The 21,151-nt window shown below is 43.2% G+C and overlaps 1 protein-coding gene across 1 annotated transcript in view; it reads right to left on the bottom strand.

Annotated features, from left to right (window-relative positions):
- The window catches only part of HMCN1 (hemicentin 1), a 165,713-nt gene that overhangs the window by 127,684 nt on the left and 16,878 nt on the right, over positions 1-21,151 (bottom strand). The window contains exons 2-4 of the mRNA XM_039726386.1: positions 6,855-6,925; positions 2,892-3,050; positions 2,239-2,361 (exon numbers count right to left, since the gene is read on the bottom strand). Of these exons, the coding sequence (XP_039582320.1) occupies positions 2,239-2,361; positions 2,892-3,050; positions 6,855-6,925 (353 nt within the window). The remainder of the gene's footprint in view (positions 1-2,238; positions 2,362-2,891; positions 3,051-6,854; positions 6,926-21,151) is intronic.

Below are 21,151 nucleotides of genomic sequence, written 5' to 3'. Positions count from 1 at the left end.
ACGGTGAGTGTGCTTCGGCATTTATAAACTGCATTCTTTACACATCATCGACTCCTCAGAGAAAAAGGAGGGCAAGCATGATTGCTTGATTGCAGCTGAATCCTGCCCGAGGGCTATCCCATAAACAGCTGATCAGATCTCTGCAAGATGTGCTGTTTGTTTGCATCCACCCACTGAGGGATGTGCTTCTTGGAATCAATGCTGATCCAGAACTGAAACCACAGAGGTTTTACTGGGGATGGCAGAAATTTGGTCTACTGATTTTCACAGTCACTTGGCCCAGACACAGATTTATGTAAGGTCAACAGTCACTAAAACTGCAGTCTTTTAGGTTTGGCTTTAACACAAATCGTTCAGCAGTTATTGCAGAAGACTTCTGACAGTTATTTAGGGGTTGCTTTTTTTCCACCTTAAGCAACCTCTTACATCTCCTTCCAGTGGCCATAGGCTGTATTTTTCCCTCTCTCTCTCAAAAACCCACTGCAAAAATATTACCTACTAATTTCACCCTCTGCTCTTGGGCAGAGGTGGTGAGGCCCTGGCACAGGGTGCCCAGAGAAGCTGTGGCTGCTCCTGGATCCCTAGGATTGTCCAAGGCCAGGTTGGACAGGGCTTGGAGCAACCTGGGCTAGTGGTAGGTGTCCCTGCCCATGGCAGGGGGTGGAATGAGATGATCTTCAAGGTATTTTGCAACCCAGGACATTTTACAACTTTACAGTTCCATTATTATTAACTCAAAAGAAATGTTGCAATGTTGCAATGAAGCTGGAAGGGGTTGAAAGCAGCTACTGAAACCCCCTGCTTAAAACTTTACCCAAAATTCCAAGGCAGTCTATCCTTTCAGACAGAAGCTGGTGTTCTTAGAAACAGGAAAGTGCTAAATCCAGAAAGCAGCAGCAGCAGGCACCCAGGAAAGCAGCTCATGCCAGCTCCACTCCAGAACATGGTACTGTCTAGCACCTACAAATGGCTTTACCTGCTCACTTCTACCTCTCAAAAGCAGAAGAAAACAGAACCACAACAATCCAACCAAACCTCTACCCTAAAACTACAGCCCTGGCAAAGAGCATTCCCCACTGGCAGTATCAGAGGGTTGCAGAACTGATTGGGCTGTAAGGGCCCTTAAAGACCATCCCATTCCATGATGATCCCTTCTGTATAAAGGGATTTCATGGAGTCTCACAGAGAAGTTTTACCCTTTTCAGATAATAACAAAATGCAGGCCAGGAACCAACCAAGCAGGTAACTTCTTTTCTTCCAAATTTTAACCTAATTTTTGGAGGATAAATCTTCTGAGTAGTTTCTCCTTTTGATCACCTTCACATCACTGCCAATAGCTTCTAGCATTCCCAATGAGAACTTCAATTTTTCTAGGCAACAGCTGTAGAAAAATGCAATTCATCTCCAACATTTATCATTGTCAAAATTTTAGAACATAAAGAAGAAGGAACAAACCAGGGTAAATTTTTATTAAAAAACTTCAGCTAGTTATTGCCTACACTGGGAATTCAAAGGAGAATGTTTACAACATTATAAACAATTCCAGCTCTCCAGATAAATACCATGTGATCTCACCTCTCTCCAAACTGTTTTCTCACGCACTTCTGAAGTTTCATTCCTGTCTGAGGCTCACTAAAATTCCCAAAGCAAATGGGAACTTTCATAGCATTCATAGCTGTGGGTCAGGAACCACAGTCACCAGGAGGGCAGCAGAGGTGGTAGAAGTACTGCAGTGATAACCTCAATTAAAAAGTTACTTACGTGACTCTGGACAATGGAAACCTGAGAGTTCACACTATCTATCCTATGCGGGGAACATTTTTTGTCCAGGCTAAGTAGCAATCCTTTGCTTGTTCGCAAAATGCTCATTTAAAGCTAAATGTGTGCTCTTGTTTTGAGCAGAAAAGCCACTACGTTCCACAGAGCCCAGAACTGCTCCTTTTTTTAAAGGCTCTTCTCCTGGAAGCCTTCTGGCACAGGCAGAGGGAAGTTGGGGAGGTTCTAGTAAGATGTGTCACTTCACACTTCCTTATTGTCAACAAAAGTCACAGAATTGCATCCTGATATAGAAGACGGAGAAATGAAGGAAAGGAAAGGTGGAACAGAGCTCACATACTAAGACCAGAACATTTAAAAGTTCCCCTTCTGCTCCCTAACCCACCACCAGGTCTCTTAAAGATTTACAGTATAACTCTTGCCTCATTTCCTTTATTGATTGCAAAACTCAAGCCAAGTTACCTCATTAACTTGTTTTTTGTCCAAGTGAAAAACTTGACCAGAACTTGTTGAAGCAATTTCTTCATAGACCTTGTAACCAATATGATTCCTGTCATCACAGTCTCCAGTCAGCACAAACACCACCTGGATTTAAGAACAATCAGTGAATCATTGGACACATGGTGCATAGGTGAGGAAAACACTGCCACAGCAGCATTAAGGCAAGACAACAGAATATGTCAGTCAAGAGGAGTTTGTTACTCTGCGTGGACAGAGGTAATGATGGAAAAAGCAATGCAGAAGAAAAGGAATAGACAAAAATGCCTTTAAAAATCAATCAGCCCTGTCATTCACATAATACCTCTTTTAGAAGAGCAACAACAACAAAAAAAAATCCACATAAGTGATAAGCTGCCAAAACCACATATGCTGGTAGAAGATTCAGTTGCATTATTTAATTCACAATGATAGAAAGAATATTCCATTAAGTTTTTCCTTAACCAGATCAGTTAACTCTATTTAAAAAATATATATATATACTTAGAATGCAGTGTTATGGTCCCTTCTGTAAAAAGATTTCACCACGTTTCACACAGGAGAATTCTACCCTTAGTCATCGAGAAAACAGAGCATTAAACACACAACCCAGCTGGGAATGCAAATCCCCTCAGTACCTGTGACTGTTTCTGCTGGATGAGTTGAAGCACTTCATGGGTCAGTCTGTAATCCTTGGAACGGGCATCAGTAAATACATAGATGAAAGAGCCAGGCAGGGAAATTTCTAGAGCAATCTTTATTGCCCCAATGCTCATCTCTGGACAGTCTCCACCACCCTGTTCACAAGCAGAAATAAAACATAACTTTTTTTCTTTTAAGAAAAAAAACATACCAAGTAAGCTACTTTCTTTTGGGACATTCAAAACAGATACCTCCTCAGTCTCTAATCATTTATTCACCTTTTCTACCCTAAGGATTTTATGGTTTCTGCAGAGTGCTGTAACATACAAGCAGCAACTGCAACAATTCCAGAGGAATTGTCAAGGAAGGCAAAGGAAGAGCCCTGATGTTGGCTGGTGTCACGGTCACACTTATCCATGTCCTGCTCAGCTCCAGCTTTTGTGACAGCTCCATTTCCCACGCTCACATGCTCCCTTCCTGGCTGACACCTCCCCTTCCCTGGCAGCAGTCACGGAAGGTCAGGGGCACAGACAGAAGGGAAATGGTCCCAGCAGGCAGTGTCGAGCTCCAGGAGCACCTCTGGACTCCAGAGCAGCCAGAACCCACCCTGGACTCCACCCTGGGACAGGGAGCTCAGCACAGGGCACAGGTGCTGTGATCCCACAGCTCTGCACTGCAGCAGCTGCAGAGCTGGAGGTTTTTCAGACCATGTGTTCAATCAAAATGCTTCCAAGTATGACTTTATCTTTATAGGAAAGGATTCATTTTTCTCACTGAATTAAGAATTTGGGAAAAATACTGTTTAAATAAAAGCCAACTTACATAAAAATTAACTTGGCATCTTGAAGACAGAACTTTCCAAAGTGCTGCTACAAACTGTAAAACTTGCCCTGTCATCTACAACAGATCTCTGCACATTAAGTATTAAATATAAAATTGATTTATTTTATTTTTACAATAAACATGCCTTCACACATACATATATACAAATCTACACATGCTGGGAAAGAAGAAAGAAAAAAGAGAGCAGTCCTTCATATTTTGTTTGTCTCAGTGAAATGTTCATGTTGGAAACAAGTTTAATCTATCAGTATCCTTAAGCCAATTTCAAAGAAATATCAATACAAAGAATATCAATAAGTTTCTCATCTATGCTAAGGAATAAGCATGTGGTCACTGTTTTTCTGTAAGTCATATAAGAACCATTGCTCTGTTTCAAAGTCAGTTCTCCTAAATGTAGCCTTAGTTTTATGGGAAAAGCAAGTGGCAGACTCCAGACAGCCTGAAATTCAAGACAGAACTCTCCAAGAAGATTTTTGACACATGTCAGAACTTTATCTTGGCAATGCCTGTACAGTCCAATGGGACACATCAGCATATCCAAATTCTTTCAGCAGAAGACTCTTCCACGTAAAGCTTTAATTTGTGAGCAAAGTCAAAATAATAGCTAATTTATACAGACATCTACTTGGAACAGGAAAATTTCTATTCCCACTTCAAGTCTACTTGATCACCATCTCATAATATTCTGTATGGCAGCATCTGTTTTCTACATAGAACATGTAAAGCGCTACCGAGCTAAATGGTTGCTCTGAGAACATGCATGGACTTTTTTATTCCTATAATGTAGAATAATACTCCTAAAAGGCAGCTGGTAGAACAACAGAACATCATCATCATGGAATGGTTTGGATTGGAAGGACCTTAAAGCCCACCCAGTGCCATCCCTGCCATGGGCAGGGACACCTTCCACTACTCCAACTTGTCAAGCCCTGTTCAACATGGCTTGGGACACTCCCAGGGATCCAGGGGCAGCCACATCATCCCTGAGCACCCTCACAAGCAGAATTGCTTCCTAACATTTAACATTAGTATTGTCTTTACTTAATTTTTTTTAAAAAGTAGACAATTTTCCATTCAGTACATTCAGTATTTCCTGCCTTTCTCTCCAAATTGAAATTAAATACAACTACCTCATGAAGGTTTCTGGAAAAGCTGAGGTGAGTGAAGCTCGGGAAGCTTAATTTTCCCTTCAGTTTGAACAGGCCCACAAAAATACACAAAAAATCTGCTTAACAAAAAAAAAAAAAAAAACAAACAAAACAAAACAACAACAAAAAAAAAAAAACCACCAAAAACAACACCAAGGAGCCATTGCTGCCTAAGTCCACGTTCTTATCGCACTGTCTGTAAGAATGATTCAAAGGTAATTATAGATGAAATATCGGTGATACCTCCTAAGCTGATCCTGCATCCAAGGAACATGTCCTCTATCACTCTGAATGTAAAAGGAAGAGGGCCCAGTTTCTGCAAATGTACACAGCCCAATTTTTATCTGATGTCCAATGTCAGCCAAAAGACCCTCCAACTATTCTGTGCAGATGAATGGAAAACAAGAGCTGGGCTTACCCTGATCTTCAGGGAGGACAAGTTGAGTATGTTTGATATGATATATTTTATACACAGGATGCCTTGAAATATTTATCTTCACCTTAATTTTAGCTTTGTTCATTAATGAGAATATTTGGTTCATGGCCTTTCTCAAAATGAACGCAGCTCAAAATTTCCTCTACTTCCACAACATTCACTCTTGCATCTTTTATCAGTCATTTTGGAACAATACTGGTAACAAACCTGTAGAAAGTGATTATATTTTCTCTGTTGCAATATGACCTATCAGTCCTGTTCTAATAATTTTTTAAATTTCTGTTTTGGCCCTTCACCAATACAATGGATTAATACAAGTCAGTGAGAGCCTTCATAGCGCAGAATGAGCATATCTTGAAAGTAATTTTGAAATATGTGATCAACCAGCAAGCATTACAGAATGAAATTTAAAATTAATTAGACAAACTTAAACAACTTGATTAGAAATTAAGAGTTTGAAATTCCCAAAAGCTCCACCTAAATCATCCACCTTTTATAAACAGCTGCAACTACTGTCCAGTACAACTACTGAGGAAACAAAACATGAAAACTGGATGGAGTTTTAAAGCTTAAATTTCCCCATGAAGGAGAAAACCACAATAGCTATTGTTTTCTCTGGATTTCAAACCTCCTGCCAACTTTTAAAGTAATCTTCAAGCAATCTGTTCTTACAGGGATTATATCATGTGCCAGTTTCTGAGGGAGAGCCTGTCTGGCACTACTGACTCCAGCAAGGTTCACCACAGGTCAGAAGCATTTTCCTTGGTTAAAGACAGGACAATAGGAGCATATGTTCTGTCAGTAAGGATAACTCCACTCCAGTACTTTGTCCTTTCTTTCTATCAGCTGAAGGAACAGCTGGAGCAGTGTCAGGGCAGAGTCAGGCTGGAGATCAGGAAAAGGTTCTTCCCCAGAGGGTGCTGGGCACTGCCCAGGCTCCCCAGGGAATGGGCACGGCCCCAAGGCTGCCAGAGCTTCAGGAGAGTTTGGACAACGTTCCCAGGGATGCACAGGGTGGGATTGCTGGGGTGTCTGGGCAGGGACAGGGGTTGGTGCTGTGGGTCCCTTCCCACTCAGGATGTTCTGTGGTCTAACAAGCCTTTGAATCAGTAAGTGCCAAGTAATGCATGGCAGGAAAGGCAGAACCTATGGAAAACCTGATGGGTCTTACAGTTCTTTTGCTTGAATGGTGTTCATGGAATGTAATATCCATAATACAGTAAAAGTCCATAAAAGTGTCTGTGGACAAGTGGCAGGACTAATGAAAATGCCAACTAAATGTTAGCATTACCTAACTATTCCTTCTTGTGTTATTGAACCGAGTTTCCACACAATGATGTAAACTAAGACAAAGGAATGAATCGTAACTCTAAATTAGGATGAGGAGGAAGCTGACAGTTTGTGCAGACAAAATGACAGAGCTAAGTGATCTACATCCTCGTGAACGCTTGCAGCAGGAATATCAGCACAAGAGGAAAGATGGCATGAGGAAACAGTCTTTGGTAGAACCACATAGGAAACAAGTTACTCACCTGAACATAAAGTTCCCGAAGTTCAAACTGAAATTTCTTAGGATCTGTGGTTATTGTCACTGGACCAATTTCTAGAATGAAATACAAAGAAAACAGAGTTATCCAAAGGCATACAGTAGTAAAAAAAAAATGAAACTAAAAGCATTGAACAGAAAGAAATAGTGGAGAATTATATCCCCAGTACTGAAACCTGTGATTTCAATCCTGGTAACTTTAATTTTCCAGTATTACCAACCCCTATGTGACTTAAACACTTACAGGCACATAAAGCCTTTCACCTTTGATTTTGATCAAACATTTAATTGTTCTTAGTAATAAAAAGTGAACAAAAACTCCTAGAACAAATGTTGCTGGACCAAGAAATAATGTAATTTTCCAGAAAGAGCCTCCTCAGACTGGAGAAAATGAGGCTTTGGGAAAACATTATAGCAGCCTTCCAGTGCCTAAGGGGGCTCAAGGAGAGTGGAGAGGGACTTTGGACAAAGAGGGCCTGGAGGGACAGGACAAGGGGAAATGGCTTCAAACTTAGAAGATATTAGATACTGGGGAAGCAGTTCTTCCCTGTGAGGGAGGGGAGGCCCTGGCACAGGGTGCCCAGAGAAGCTGTGGCTGCCCCTGGATTCCTGGAAGTGTCCAAGGCCAGGCTGAACGGGACACAGAGAAACCTGGGCTAGTGGAAGGTGTCCCTGCCCTTGGCAGAGGGTGAAATTAGATGAATTTACAGTCCCTTCCAATCTAAACCATTCCACAATTTCATGATTCTAGGTGAACATGAAGAGGCCTCTCCGGGCAGAACATACATATTTGGCTTTGCAAATTTACAAAGAAAGAAGGAAGAAAGGAAAGAGAAAAGACATGTTCCACATCTCTTCCCTTGAAAAAAAAAGTACCTCTGGAAATATCCCAGTGTGGGATAATCCCTATCCCCAATCCAGCACCATCTAGCAGGAGGTGCCAGAAAGAGCCAAAGCAGAAACAACTTCATTCATGGCATTTGCCATGTCTGGCTACTGAGGAAGGGACATCCAAGTGAAGTTGCCTGGGTTGTGTAACAGCAGCACACATGTGAGCATTTCCCAATCCCATGGAGCTGTCCCTCTCCCTCTCACACAGCTGCCTTCCTGATTGGTATCAAATGTGATTCCAGCCAGCTGGTTCCTATGCTGTGATTTCCTGCCTGTTCACTTCAATCTGCCTTGGCACCAGTGCCCTCCATTCTTTGCCTGGCCCAGGCAGGCATTGCTGCCCTGGCCACGGGCACTCGCCCAGCTCAGCAAGCGCAGTCAGGGTGCTATGCCAAAAATCAATAAATAAACACACACACACAAATGAAGAGATTTCTGCCAGTTGAGTGCTCCAAAGCACTCAAAGAGATCAGCTGAGTCCTGACAGACCAAATGGGGCACAATTCTGCTGTCAGGGTAAAAGCCAAGCATGAAACTGCAACGGTGCCAATTTAATACAGCTGCAGCTTACAGGGAAGTGCTGCCTCAGCAGACCTCACAACACTTTCCAAGCTCTATAAAAGTTAATATGCACTTATCTTCCATATAATACAGACATTTTTCTTTTTTAAACAATCCAAAGTTTTATTTCACTGGAGTTACAACAACTGCCATCACTAAGGTCTACTCTAATCACACCAGTATTTGCTGGACAAGCTCTATTTATGGATATCTTTTGGTTTAATTTCTTTGAAAGTCACCCACAAGATCACACAAAACCTTTCCTGGAATATTAAACTGTCCTTGGGGATTTTTTGTATGACTGTGAGTCATTTATCTGTGAATGCCATGTACTAAAATGCTGCACTACCATTACAAGAGCCATTATAAGGACTCACTGTTCCTTCACATACCTCATCCTGCTGTGCTCCTGCTCCCCCTGGCAGTATTCTCCTTTGGGTATCCTTTAGAGCAAACACCTGCAATAAAGCTACCTCCAAAATGTTTTGCTTCCAATCTCCTCCTTGCCAAGCACTGTTCTAAAGCACATCACTGACTGGAGTTTATCCATACAGTAACCCCACTAGCTTCATTATTCCCACCCGCTGAGGGATTCAGTGTTTCAGTCTAGGGCAGTAAATCCTTTGGAAAGGTTTTTTTACCCTATAAAATAAAGATCTGAAAGGCAAGACTCCTTTCAGCTAAGCTAAAACAGCCCATCAGGTCAGATGGGCTGAGAACTTGGCCTTATTCCCCCATAGGCAGCATGGGCTGGCTCCAGCAGTGCTGATGCCAAGCAGAGCCTGGCCAGCTTCCTGCAGGATCAGGGCTCCAGCTGCCCTCTGCTGAGAGCTCAGCAAAGAGCTCAGCTGGGAAATGGCACCTGGGCCACAAGAGTGAGGCATGGTCAGCATCGAGTGCTGTGGGCAGGACAGAGCAGAGAACCCTGCAGGAGCAGGGCAGATGTCCTCAGCTGATTCCACAACCAAGGCCATGTCTGAATGGTGATGATGCTCCTCCTCACCACTTGAACACTCAACAGCTCATCCCAAAAAACCCAGCAGCTGTTCTTCACACACTGTTGTGCCACCAGCTTATGTCACCTGCCTCCAGGAAAGCTTTAATAGCCTTCACCAGCTTCAGTTTCTTTCATCCCCATTTGGTGACCTCCAAGTACAGCCCAAATAAGGCTGTTTCACCAACACAGGTGAACACAGGTCTTCGAAGTGTCCAGAATATAAAGAGTGAGTGAGAAGTGATTTAAATTTACATAACAAGCATAGTTTAAACAGAATATTCACTCAGAAGCTACACCATGTAAACACACCAAGCAGAATAAAATAGTAAGCTTTTTAACTGAATTAGCTTTTTAGGTGAGGCTTGACACATGGAATACTCTGACAGAAAACAAAATCAGAGTATGGTTTGGGTTGGAAGGGACCTTAAAGCCCATCCAGTCCCACCCTCTGCCATGGGCAGAACACCTTCCACTAGCCCAGGTTGCTCCAAGCCCTGTCCAACCTGGCTTTGGACACTGCCAGGGAGGGGGAGGCATGGTTTCCAATTCTCATGCTGCAATCTGAATCCATTTTTAGGGTGATATGGGAGTATTTGGAACTGGATTGTTGTGGGGGTCTTTTCATTGCTCACTACTACAAAACTTTCATGGTCACCCAGAGGGAGCTGTGAAAAAGTAAAAAAGCTGACACAGCCCCAGAAGGCAGCAAGTCTTTTTGAGGCACCAACCCAATCCTCTGGCCTCACAAGTACAGTGTCAATGTTGGCTCTTCCAGACTGACTTGGGAATAAACAGTCAGACTTGCACACACATAAACTCGTACCAGCCAAAAGGAAACGTTTTAAAGGAACGGCTGCACGTCCCTGAGAAAAGCCTGGACTTCTGAAACTGAAATCACAAAAGTCAACGTGGCCACTGCGGCATCTAAGTTTGTACCTAAGCAATTAAACTATGACAACACATGACTGAGTAACACAGAAATCAAGGATTTTGATGCTTCCTTTCTGGGGAAAGTCTTGTAAAAACCATCTCATTGGTAAATAAGGAGAAATGCCCACAGCAACCTGAGAAACTGGCCATTCCAAAAGGCCCTGCTGTTTTTCCACGGCTTTCTGCCATACCTCAAATGGCCACATGTTTATGTACAAGCTGAGCAGCAAGCATGTTGGGAAAACCACAGATTTCCCCATGACACACAATCGCACATAATTACCACTAACAGTGATTGCAAATTTGGCACTCCCCTAGTCCTGACCACGGAACACATTTGCACCAAATGTCTGCTTTGGACAGCTGGGTGCTTTAGGAGATCTAGCAAAGGAATATAGAAGTCTTTTGCCTACCTCTCATCAACTCAGAACACTGGATTTGTTTATTCCAGAAGGAATAAGAAAGCTCTAAGCGATACATGGTAGCTGAAGGAATTTTGGCAGAGATGCTAAACCTTGTGGAGTGCTCTCACCCACAGAATTCTTTCTTCTAATTCACAGCAAGGATGTTTTCCTGATGCAAAGCCATATCCAGAATTAAAACTAACTAAATAAATAAAGCAAAGATATCCCCCCAAAAAGCCTCCACACCTTTGAATACTTCCAAAGAAATACAAATTTCAAAACAATGACACTACAAATGAAAAGGTAAAATAGAAAAAAACAGAACCCCAAAGCCTACCACAGAATAGCAGCAAATCCCTGATATTCCAATAACAATATTAATATTAAATTATATATAATAATACCAAAATAATTACACTGTTATATCATATAACTACATTAATTACATACTAATAAAAATGAATATTACAGTTAGCATATTTAGTTATCTCTATAGTAATTAGTATATTTAGTTATCTCTTCATAACACAGTATACACAGAAAAAACCTGGGAGACAATTATCTTCCACATTCTTTTTTATTTATGAAGTGGACTGACAGGTCTGGCACTGAGCAATTCTGACAGTTTTTGTGATCAAAGGATTAAGATGGGTTTCACATACCCAGATAAACAAATCCTCAGCTGCCCATTTATATATGTGTGTGTATGAGTACACGTATATCAAATAATTTTCACCACAAATGAAGCGATGCTCGAGGATTAGGAGTAATCAGATTAGACGGCTGAAATGCATAAACCAAGATCCCTGCCAAAAGAAGCTGCGGTACAATTATTTCCTAAGAGCCATTTACTAAGGGTGCTGAGCACTGAGGTTTATCTGATTTAATGTTCTTCTCAGAGAAAGAAGAGAACTGTATCCAATCCATTGCAAAGCTCTGCTTATAATGCCTCTGAAGACCTTTAGAAGCAGCCACTGCCAAGAACTCAGAGAATAAGAACAATGGTAGAGCTGCTCCAGCCAGCTGTCCATCCTGAGGGCACAGAAGCAGAAACCTGCAATTTTCCAACAGCAAATTGGGTCCTGCAGGCTCTTCCCCCTACAGATCCCTCATGAGCTGCCACTGGAAGTGCTTCAGAGGACTCTCCTTCCATTTAAAGAGAGAGTCAACACACAGGTGAGACTACATAGAAGAAAACCACTTGTAACTGACATCTCAAATGATAGTGAATAGTTTTGTTCCTCGCACAGTTGACAAGTACATGCACACAGGATCAGAACCTGTTTCATAGCGTTATATTTTAATGCACAAAAAAATGCTGCTCCATTTCAACTGATTGCAAATTTCTGTTATAGACTACCAAACCAAGAAGCGGACTCCACCACGAAGTAAAAAAGACCAAACTTAAAGCCTTGTGCTTCATGCTCTGAAGTGAAGGACAGCCCCAACTCCCATTCAGATGATGGGAGCTGTGTGGATAGAAACCTTGATGAGTTTTTCCAGCAGCACAAGACAGCACTGCTGATGCTGCCTACAGCCATGAGCCTCACCATGGCTAACACATATCCACTGGAAAGAACATCCCAATGGATTCAGGGAGCACTGAGTAAGCCATGATGCTTAGCACTAGAACATGTAACAGGCTATTTGAAGTTTCCTCCTAAATGATATTTCCTCATGACTCAGCTGCTTGCAGATTCTAACCTGGCTATGATGAATTTTTTGAAGAGCTCAGAAACTGCAGTGAGCAACTTTTACCAGATTCTTAACCAGAGAGAAATGAGCCAAACCAGCCCAGCAAGCTCACGTTTCCTTAACACACTCACTTTTTTATTTCTTAAATCATTTTTCAGCCTCATGACTTATGACTACTAAGTGTAACAGCAGACAGGAAGGAGTCAGACTGCTCACAGTTTTTCACCCAGTTTTTCATGAGTTGGCTGTTCACAGACAAACCAGACAAATTATCCTGGGAATTGCAGAGCCCTGCTAAGCAGTCCAAACCAGCATCAGTGAAAATGATGAAGCTCCATCCTCATGGATGGCAAGGGCCACCACCCTCAAGCATCAAACTCTTCACCTCAGGACAGTGGCCAGAGCCTGGCTGAAACTCAGTGACCAAAGATCTAACACAAGCTTTACTAGCAATATGCCTTAGCAAGTGCCACGTTTGTGTTGTTATTTCCCATTGTTTTAATAGTTATGAGCTCATGACTTTTTTTTTTAAGAAAAATAACAATGACAAAAAAAGCATTATTCATGCTTCATTTCTTGGAAAAGAAAGCTCACTTGGAGACCCAGAGTGGATAAAATCTATTATTCTCATCTTTTGTCTATTGCAACAAGCACTAAGTTTAGCTTACGAGCCTCAAGTGCAGTTGTCTAAAAGTTATTAACCACATGCAGTAAGAAAGAATAAAAATCAGGGACAGATTTGCCCAGCACACTGTTAACTCCACCTTCTAAGAACTGCAGTCACAAACCACAGGGTGTGGAGAGTAACTTCCTCTACCCAGAGATGGTTAAAATAAATCCAGATTGGCTACAAATGCTCTTGTAAATGGACGATGCACAAAACAGTCTTGGAACTTCTCAAGCCCTTTGCATGAGAGGCACATCACATTAACCAAGGAATCCTAATTAAAAAAACTACACCTGTAGGCTGGAAATGAGAAAAAGATAGCTTCAATGAAATAGAAACACAGGTTGATTATTGTTCTAAGGAAGTAATCCACCTGAACATCTCCTCTAGCTCCACTGAGAGGCCAGAAGTTTTTATCTATTGCTGGTGCACAATTATGAGCAAAGAGACCAGAAAACTTGAGTCCATGTGGTTCAGATTCCAAGTAATGACTTTAGTGGCTATTAAATGTCCCAAAAAAAGGACACAAAGCAAGGTTTTTTCCTTCTGGGGACAAGCAAACATACTGAATGCTGAAATCTGGAGCAGCCCCACCTTTCTGCCTCCCTGCCTTTTGCACAGCCTGGAGGTCTGTTCCCAGCAGGGCCACAGTGCCGTGTCTGAGCTGACTCTGCTGCCTCTGGCCAGCCCTCCGTGGATGGCTGCCCAACTCCCAGCACACAGCCACGGCTGGCAACTCGGCTGACAGGCCCTGAGAGAGGCCAAGGGCTGAGTGAGCCATGGAGATTGTGGGAAGCTCTTACAACTAGGTGGTCCCTGACATCCAAGCCTTGAGCTGGAGCTCCATCCCAGCACTGAGTATGTCCAGGACTGCAGCCTGTGCTCTCCTGCATCTCCTGCATGCCCAGAGCTCTGGGGTTTGTGCTTGCCCATCCAGCACTGCCACTTCTGCAGGCGTTCATGGGGCTGCTTTGCTGTTCCAACAACAAAAGGCACGAGCAGACACAAGAGGGAAAAGCTTTGAGCGATTTGCTTTACTCAGCCTACAGTAAAGGACAAACAGCTGATAAGGACTGCAGACACAGCTTCCTTACTGTCCAGCCTGGGAGCAGCGCTGGATCCCAGGGCTGGCCCACGCTCCCAACTCCCACTGAACATCTGAGAAGGTCATCAGCTCACTTTCTGTTTGTGTTTATTTCCCCTTGTTAACAACAGGCTGAACAGAGTAAAACTCAGTTCATAATGCTCTTTAAATTCCTTCTCCAGACTGAACTCCAGTTCAGTCCAGGTCTATTTCTGTCTCATCTCTGGGTCTGTGTATTTTGGCACTGTTCCTTCTACACTTGTAATGGCACTGGATAAAGAACGTGCACTGAGGAATCGGGCAGGAACAAATGCAACTACCCATTTCACATGCTGCTTTGTGATTAATTACCTTACCATGCTGAAATCAAATCAAGAAGGATTAAAAACACAATTTTTAATTCACAATTTATACTTAATACTGCATTACAAAATGAACTTATTTACTGTGACATCTAGCATGATTGATTTTGAGCTGCTGTCCACACCGCTGTCGACCGGGAATATCCGAGCTCCACCGTCGGGAGCCTCCTGGCACTGCAGGGTACCACAGCCTTGTCCATAAATCTCCTTCTCCTTCTTCATGGAACTCAGGCTCCCACCGTGTCCCCAAATGTATCTCACCATAAGAGGGGTCCAGTGGCTAACTAGCAAAAAAAGTGACAGTTTCTTTTACTTGCAGGATAGATTAATTCAATTACAATGGCTAATTAAAAGCTTCTTCTGCTTGGAAAATTATATTTCCAGACTACTTCCTTCAAAGAGATTTGGAAGATCCTTGGAGACAGCTACCTTACTGAAGCCAAGTCAGGTTTTTGATCTTGAGACATCAGCAAACTGAAAAGCAACTGGCTCTCTCCTGCCGAAAGTGCGGCTGCATTGCTTTCCCAAAGGATAAAGAACTACTAATGCACTCAGAACCCACAGCTACACAAAAGCAGACCCTGTAAGCAAATAAAGTCACCATCAGCAACCCAAGCATCCTGGGAGCAGGATAACCCAGTCCTGCTCAGTCTGGGATGAGGGGAAACATTCTACATCCCCATTATGCAGCACAAACCAAAGTCCCAAGGCAGGAATGGTACTTAACAGGGATAATTACCCCCCAGTTATTAATAAAGCAGCGGTCAGTTTTCTTCAAGAAGCCATTCTCCTAACAAGCTTTATGGAGACCATGGCACTAATCCATCAGTCCTTAAAAGTGCCAAAAGACCATGGGAACACAAGGACCTCCCAGAGTATGTTCCCATATTAACCCTATCCTGCTCTTAACAAGCTTATGTTGAGGTTTGCTTTCACATCGTAAAAGATAATTTTACTTTAAATCATCATAGAATCATAAGCTTAGGTGGGAAGGGATCTTAAAAGTTCTTCTAGTTCCATCCCTTGGGCAGGGACATTCCACTAGCCCAGCTTGCTCTAAGCCCTGTCCAACCTGGTCCTGGACACTTCCAGGGATGGGGTAGCTACAGCTTCTCAGGGCACTCTGTTCCAGGGCTTCCCCACCCTCACAGGGAACAATTCCCTCCTAACACTGAATCAACGCTGCCCTCTGGCAGTGGGAAGCCATTCCCCCTTGTCCCGTCCCTCCATCCCTTGTAAAAAGTTTCTCTCCATCTTTCCTGTAGGCTACCCTCAGGCACTGGAAGGTCACAGTGAGGTCACCACAGCTCTTCTCATCTCCAGGCTGACCAATCCCAATGCTCTCAGCCTTTCCCATAGGAGAGGGGCTCCATCCCCCTGATCCCCTTGGTGGCTCTCCATCTGACCATAGATGCACGATGATATATTAGGTTTAAATGGGTCTCTGGAGGTTTCTTTGGCTGGAGGGAGTTACATGGCCTGGGACAAAAACACCACTGTTGGATATGAAGCTCAAATACAGTGTGGTAAGTTTTCCCTAAAAGAAACAAAAAAAGTCAAGACTGAGCTAGAATTCCTACAGATGCCAGACACAATCCTTGAAACACTGATTAAATTTTGCTCAGCAAAGTATCAGCAAACCCCATAATTACTCAATTAGCCCTAAACAAAGGGAAAAGATAGACACTAAACACAGACCTACCTATGCTTGCATAATTCAAGCACTACTAAATAGAGACCCCTCAGTTCTCATACCAAACTACCTGTCTCTCGCTGTCTCTCAACAGAACACAAGGCAGAAAGAAAAAAGCTTAATTTTGAAAATTCTAAGAGAATAAACCAAGGTTCTAGGAGAGGACCTGTGTAAGCCTGCACACATATACATACATGTGCATGAACATCATCATTTAGGTACTCAAAAAGGCTTTAGGATATATCCAGCTGCCATCCTTTGAGAATGCAGATTTCCAAACATAACAAAAATCACGTAATCTGACGCCAGCTGCTGGGAGAAAGAAGTGTCACATTCAGTACAAAATTCAGATATTCTGCATAAGGTTACTCTATACCTAAAATATTCTTTTTTTCCTTTTTACTACGAGAAATACATCTGCCTTCTTTCCAAGTAACTGACAGCGTTTTTATTGATTTCAGTCAGAACAGACCCCAGCTCCCGTCCAAGTATTTCACTATAAAGTGAATTGCTAAAGGATTACCAGTGTAAAACCATTAGAAACCCCAACCCTGTCCTTTCAGGCATTACAACTGTAAATTCAAATCTCTGTATCATTCCAGCTAAGTCTCCACTTCACAGAACTAATCCATGTGCAGCTGACAGAACATGGAATGTTACAGCAGATTACACTGTCCGTGTACACCAATTATTCACTCTGACAATATCCAATTGGGAATATTATCCCTAGGGCTCTAACAAGGGTCCAGATGCCTCAAATACTGCTGTGAATAAAGAGGCATCAATTAGTTGATATTAAAACACCCATTTAAGGATGTTCAAAGAAGGGCTGTTATGGTGTTCCAGGTTAACATGAACTTTCTGGTCTTTTAAAAATCTATTACTAACTTAAACAGCGAAGACTCTAAATAATTCATTTTCTATTTCTACCTATCAGACACATTTTTTACTCCTGGTGAGGGTCTGTTTGAGAGGTTGGATCAGATGATTTTTTTGAGGTGCCTTCCAACCTGGGGTGTTGCAGGACTCTATTGTACAAGAAAGCAGTGGGAAAAAGAAGCAGAAAATAAGACTGCAAAACAGCTTATCTGACAGAGCCAATCCAGGAAAAAGAAGATACTGAAACATTTTAGTTCTATTTTTAAAAATATGTGGTTTGGATTGAAATGCTGATTTTAAAAGAAAGATATAGCAAGTTTTTCATGGCCAGACGAGCCTCTCAAAAGCTTCATTGCAGCACTGTTTACTTTGGTAACTGGCGAGTCAGCTGGAAGCAGCTCTCTCCCATCCCTTCACTTTTGCCTGTACCATTTGTAATTGTGTCATTTTCTAAATGGCACCAAGAAAAACATTTTTAAGCAGAAACCATTCAAGTAAGGGATAAACTTCTTGCAGAAGTCTAGAGAACCAAGGCTGAGAAACTGGAACGCTCACCACAACCCAGGGGAAGGGGAAAGGAGTCGGGCCAGGCTGAGCAGTGTCTCCACACTGCCAGAATAGCTCAGTGGTGACAGTGGTCTCATGTGTCTCCTCGCTCTCCATGGGCCACAGCAGTCAGAATGCCTTGCCTCTGGTTCTTCCCAGCTCTGAGTCTGGCCCAGCAGTGCACACAGGGCTCCCTGGCAGCTCTCCTCTCTAAGACAGGCTGCAACACCTGGAGCTGGGCTGCTGGGAGCCATCTACATAGAGGCACACAGGGTCTTTTCCCTCCTCTACAGCACTACACTCACTTCATGGTTTTAATCTGCCAGGGGAACCGAAAACCAGAACTTCTCCCCACAGTAGTCACACAAGCCCTGAGAATGACTATCTGGTAAATGAATCCTGTTGCACAGAAGTCTCACACTCAGTGCTGCTGAGGGTCTGGCTGCAAGACACACATGTTTAGTTGTCACTTTGGAAAGAGAATCTGCACATTCACTGACTTACGTAAACTGTGTGGTATGTAAACAATCCCCCAATCCATGTCTAAGCATCATTTCTGGCCACAGTCATTTGTCATATAAAACTGACATCTCAGTCAGACACCAAAACACCTTATAATAGAGAATCGTGGAATCATTTAGGATGGAAAAGCCCTCTAAGATCATCAAGTCAAACCATTGACCCAGCACTGCCAAGGCCACCATCAACCACATCTACAAGTGACACAGCTATTAAATCCCTCCAAGGATGGTGACATTTCCCTGGCCAACCTGTTCCAATGCTTGTCAACCCTTTGAGGGAAGAGATTTTCTTAATACCAGTTTAAAGCTCCCCTGGAGCAACTTGAAGCTATTTCCTCCTGTCTTATATAACAATATAGCTTTAAATATCAACCGAGAAAAGACCAGAAAGAAGCGCAAAGCAGGAAGAGCCAAGCACTTATTCAGGAAGAATTTCAGGTTGCTCTCCAGCTCTGAAACAGCAGCTGTGAGGGTTCATCACCAGTAGCTCATCCAAGAACTCAGAGCATGTCATTGTATCAGTGTGACCTGGATCCATGCAGGACACAGAATCCTAAAAAGCTCATCAGGTCCTTTCTTCAGCACCCTTCAGAGTCTACCTAAACGCTCAAGGGTATGAGAAGTTTTCAAAGCAGATAAGCTGCCCTAGCAAGCTGAAGGACTTGCCCTGAGAGGCTGTGGCTGCCTCGTTCCTGAAGTGTCCAAGGCCAGGCTGTGCCCCTTGCATGGGACAGCCAGGGATGGGGGAAGCGTGTCCCGGGTGGAACTTGGCATGGCACCTCAACTCAAATCAAGCTGTGAGAAGGTCTCCACCAAAGGACAGTGCAGGAGGGTCAACTGGCAGACTTTGGGAGGGGCCAAGTACATATAAGAAAAATATTAAAATATGTATGACCACTCATAAATATTCATGTTGCTGATACAATTCCCAGGTGTATAAAAGGCAGAGCCGCCATTTTGTGAACGAGCCCCTGGCATCAAGCCATGTTCCCCGTGCTGTCCCTTTTGCTTTGTGTATTTTTATTAGGTCCCAATAAAACTTTTTATAACTTATCCCCACTCAGGGTCTGAGTAGTTTATAACAAGCTCCCTTACAACCACGCTGCCTTTTGCCAACTCCTCTGTGCAAGCAAGAACTCTGGGCAGCTCATTACAGCAGGATCCACGAGAGCTTAACTGGGGAGCTGCTAATCCGGACAGCTTTGCCCAGCCTTGTCTGCCCAGCAGCAGAATCCCAGCTGTGCAGATCTCTATCACCTCCCCACGTGGGCCCAGTGCCCCTGCACTGACCCACAGACACAGCACAGCCCACGGGAGCACTGGGACAGCTCAGGACAACGGGAGCTCAGTAGCGAGAAGAAAGCTGTTTCAGGGCTTTGGAAGAAGTAAAAAAAGACATCAGAATATTTCTGCTCTTGATGCAGGTTTCAGTGCTCAGTAGTTTTTAGGAAGCTGTGGAAGAGAGGGAAACATTAAATATTATCTGTGGGTTGTAAAATTCCACGGAGTTTTACTAGTGTAAAAATGCAAGCATGCTCCAAACTAACTCAAAAAGCAGATGTGAACAGAGAGGGAGGAGGGAAGGAGGATGAGAACATTAACTTTTTTGCCCTAATCAGCTAAACAAGAATGCATTAGGCAAACCTTGTTTTCTGTTCACTCATCTTGTAAAATTTGTTTGAAAAATGCCACTATTTATGCTTCAATATAAATTAATTTAAACTAACTCATTTGTCTTGAGCATTGTATTTCCCAGTTTTACTCTCCATCTGGTCTAGCCCAAACAGACTGGAATGTGCTCAGCTGACTACTGGAAAAACATGGAACTCTCACAGGGCAATGAAATAATCGATTGCTAAATAATTACCAAACTTACTCTAAAAGAATGATTACAGTTTAAAAACAGAAGCATTTACCATGATGATTGTTTTCACTAAACTCGTTCAGCCTGTTTATACAACACAGAGCACAAAGATGTCTTCTCTCGGGAATTTGGATCTGTGACCATAAAGCCATCAAGCTCCAAAAATCAATGTTACCACCTGACTTGCACTGTTTGTGTAGGTCAATCTAAAGCATATTTTCTCAGGGTCTGCATTGTGTCTGGAAGAAAACCCACTCTCTGAACTGGCAGGTCCTTTCAAATACAGTCTGACAGCTCACACTGGATATTTGAAGTGGTCAGGTCACCACTCCCCTCATGAGTCAACACGAGTGAAGGGTGAGTGCTAATTCCTGAGCTGCTGCAGCAAGTATAGTCACTGAGGATGAGACCAGTGAATGGCATGGAATCAGGGAATGGTTTGGGTTTGGAAGCGACCTTAAAGCTCATCTCATTCCACCCCCTGCCACGGGCAGGGACACCTTCCATTAGGTTGTTCCAAGCACCATCCAACCTGGCCTTGGGCATTTCCAGGGATCCAGGGGCAGCCACAGCCTCTCTGGGCGCCCTGTACTAGGACCTCCCCACCCTCACAGGGAAGAACTTCTCCACAGTATCCCACCTAACCCTGCCTTCTGGCAGTGGGAAGCCATTTCCCCTCCTGTCCCTCCAGGCCCCTGTCTGAAGTCACTCTCCAGCTCTCCTGGAATTCCCTTTAGGCACTGGAAGGGGCTCTCAGGTCTCCCCAGAAACCTCTCTTCTCTAGGTGAACTCCCACAGCTCTCCCAGCCTGTCTTCAATCCTTCCCTTAGAGACTGGTCCTGTCTTTGCCTCAGTGCTCGAGCTGCAAACTCTCTCTGGCCCCAACTCCAGTGTCTTAAAGACATTCACAAGGAATGTGAACAACCAACATGGAATTCCTGCATACATTGAGAGTCAAGGCAATTTTCATGAACAAGGAACAAAGATTCCAAGGGCATCATTAATTCTTCAAACAACAGCCTGTTGGACAGGCTCAAGGCACCAATTTTTTGTATCAACTGCCCACTGGAATGGTCACAGTGAAGACTGTCATTTCATGGAATTCAGGAGCTATTCAGGTACAGACACGGATAGTCATCCGGTCTCTCTTGAATATCTTGTTCATGTGTCTGCAGTACAAAATGGTATC

This window comes from Passer montanus, unplaced genomic scaffold (genome assembly GCF_014805655.1).
Source record: "Passer montanus isolate IOZ18808 unplaced genomic scaffold, ASM1480565v1 scaffold58, whole genome shotgun sequence".
Lineage (NCBI taxonomy): Eukaryota > Metazoa > Chordata > Aves > Passeriformes > Passeridae > Passer > Passer montanus.
Note: the sequence above shows the minus strand (reverse complement) of the source record. Positions and strands in the feature narration are given on the sequence as shown.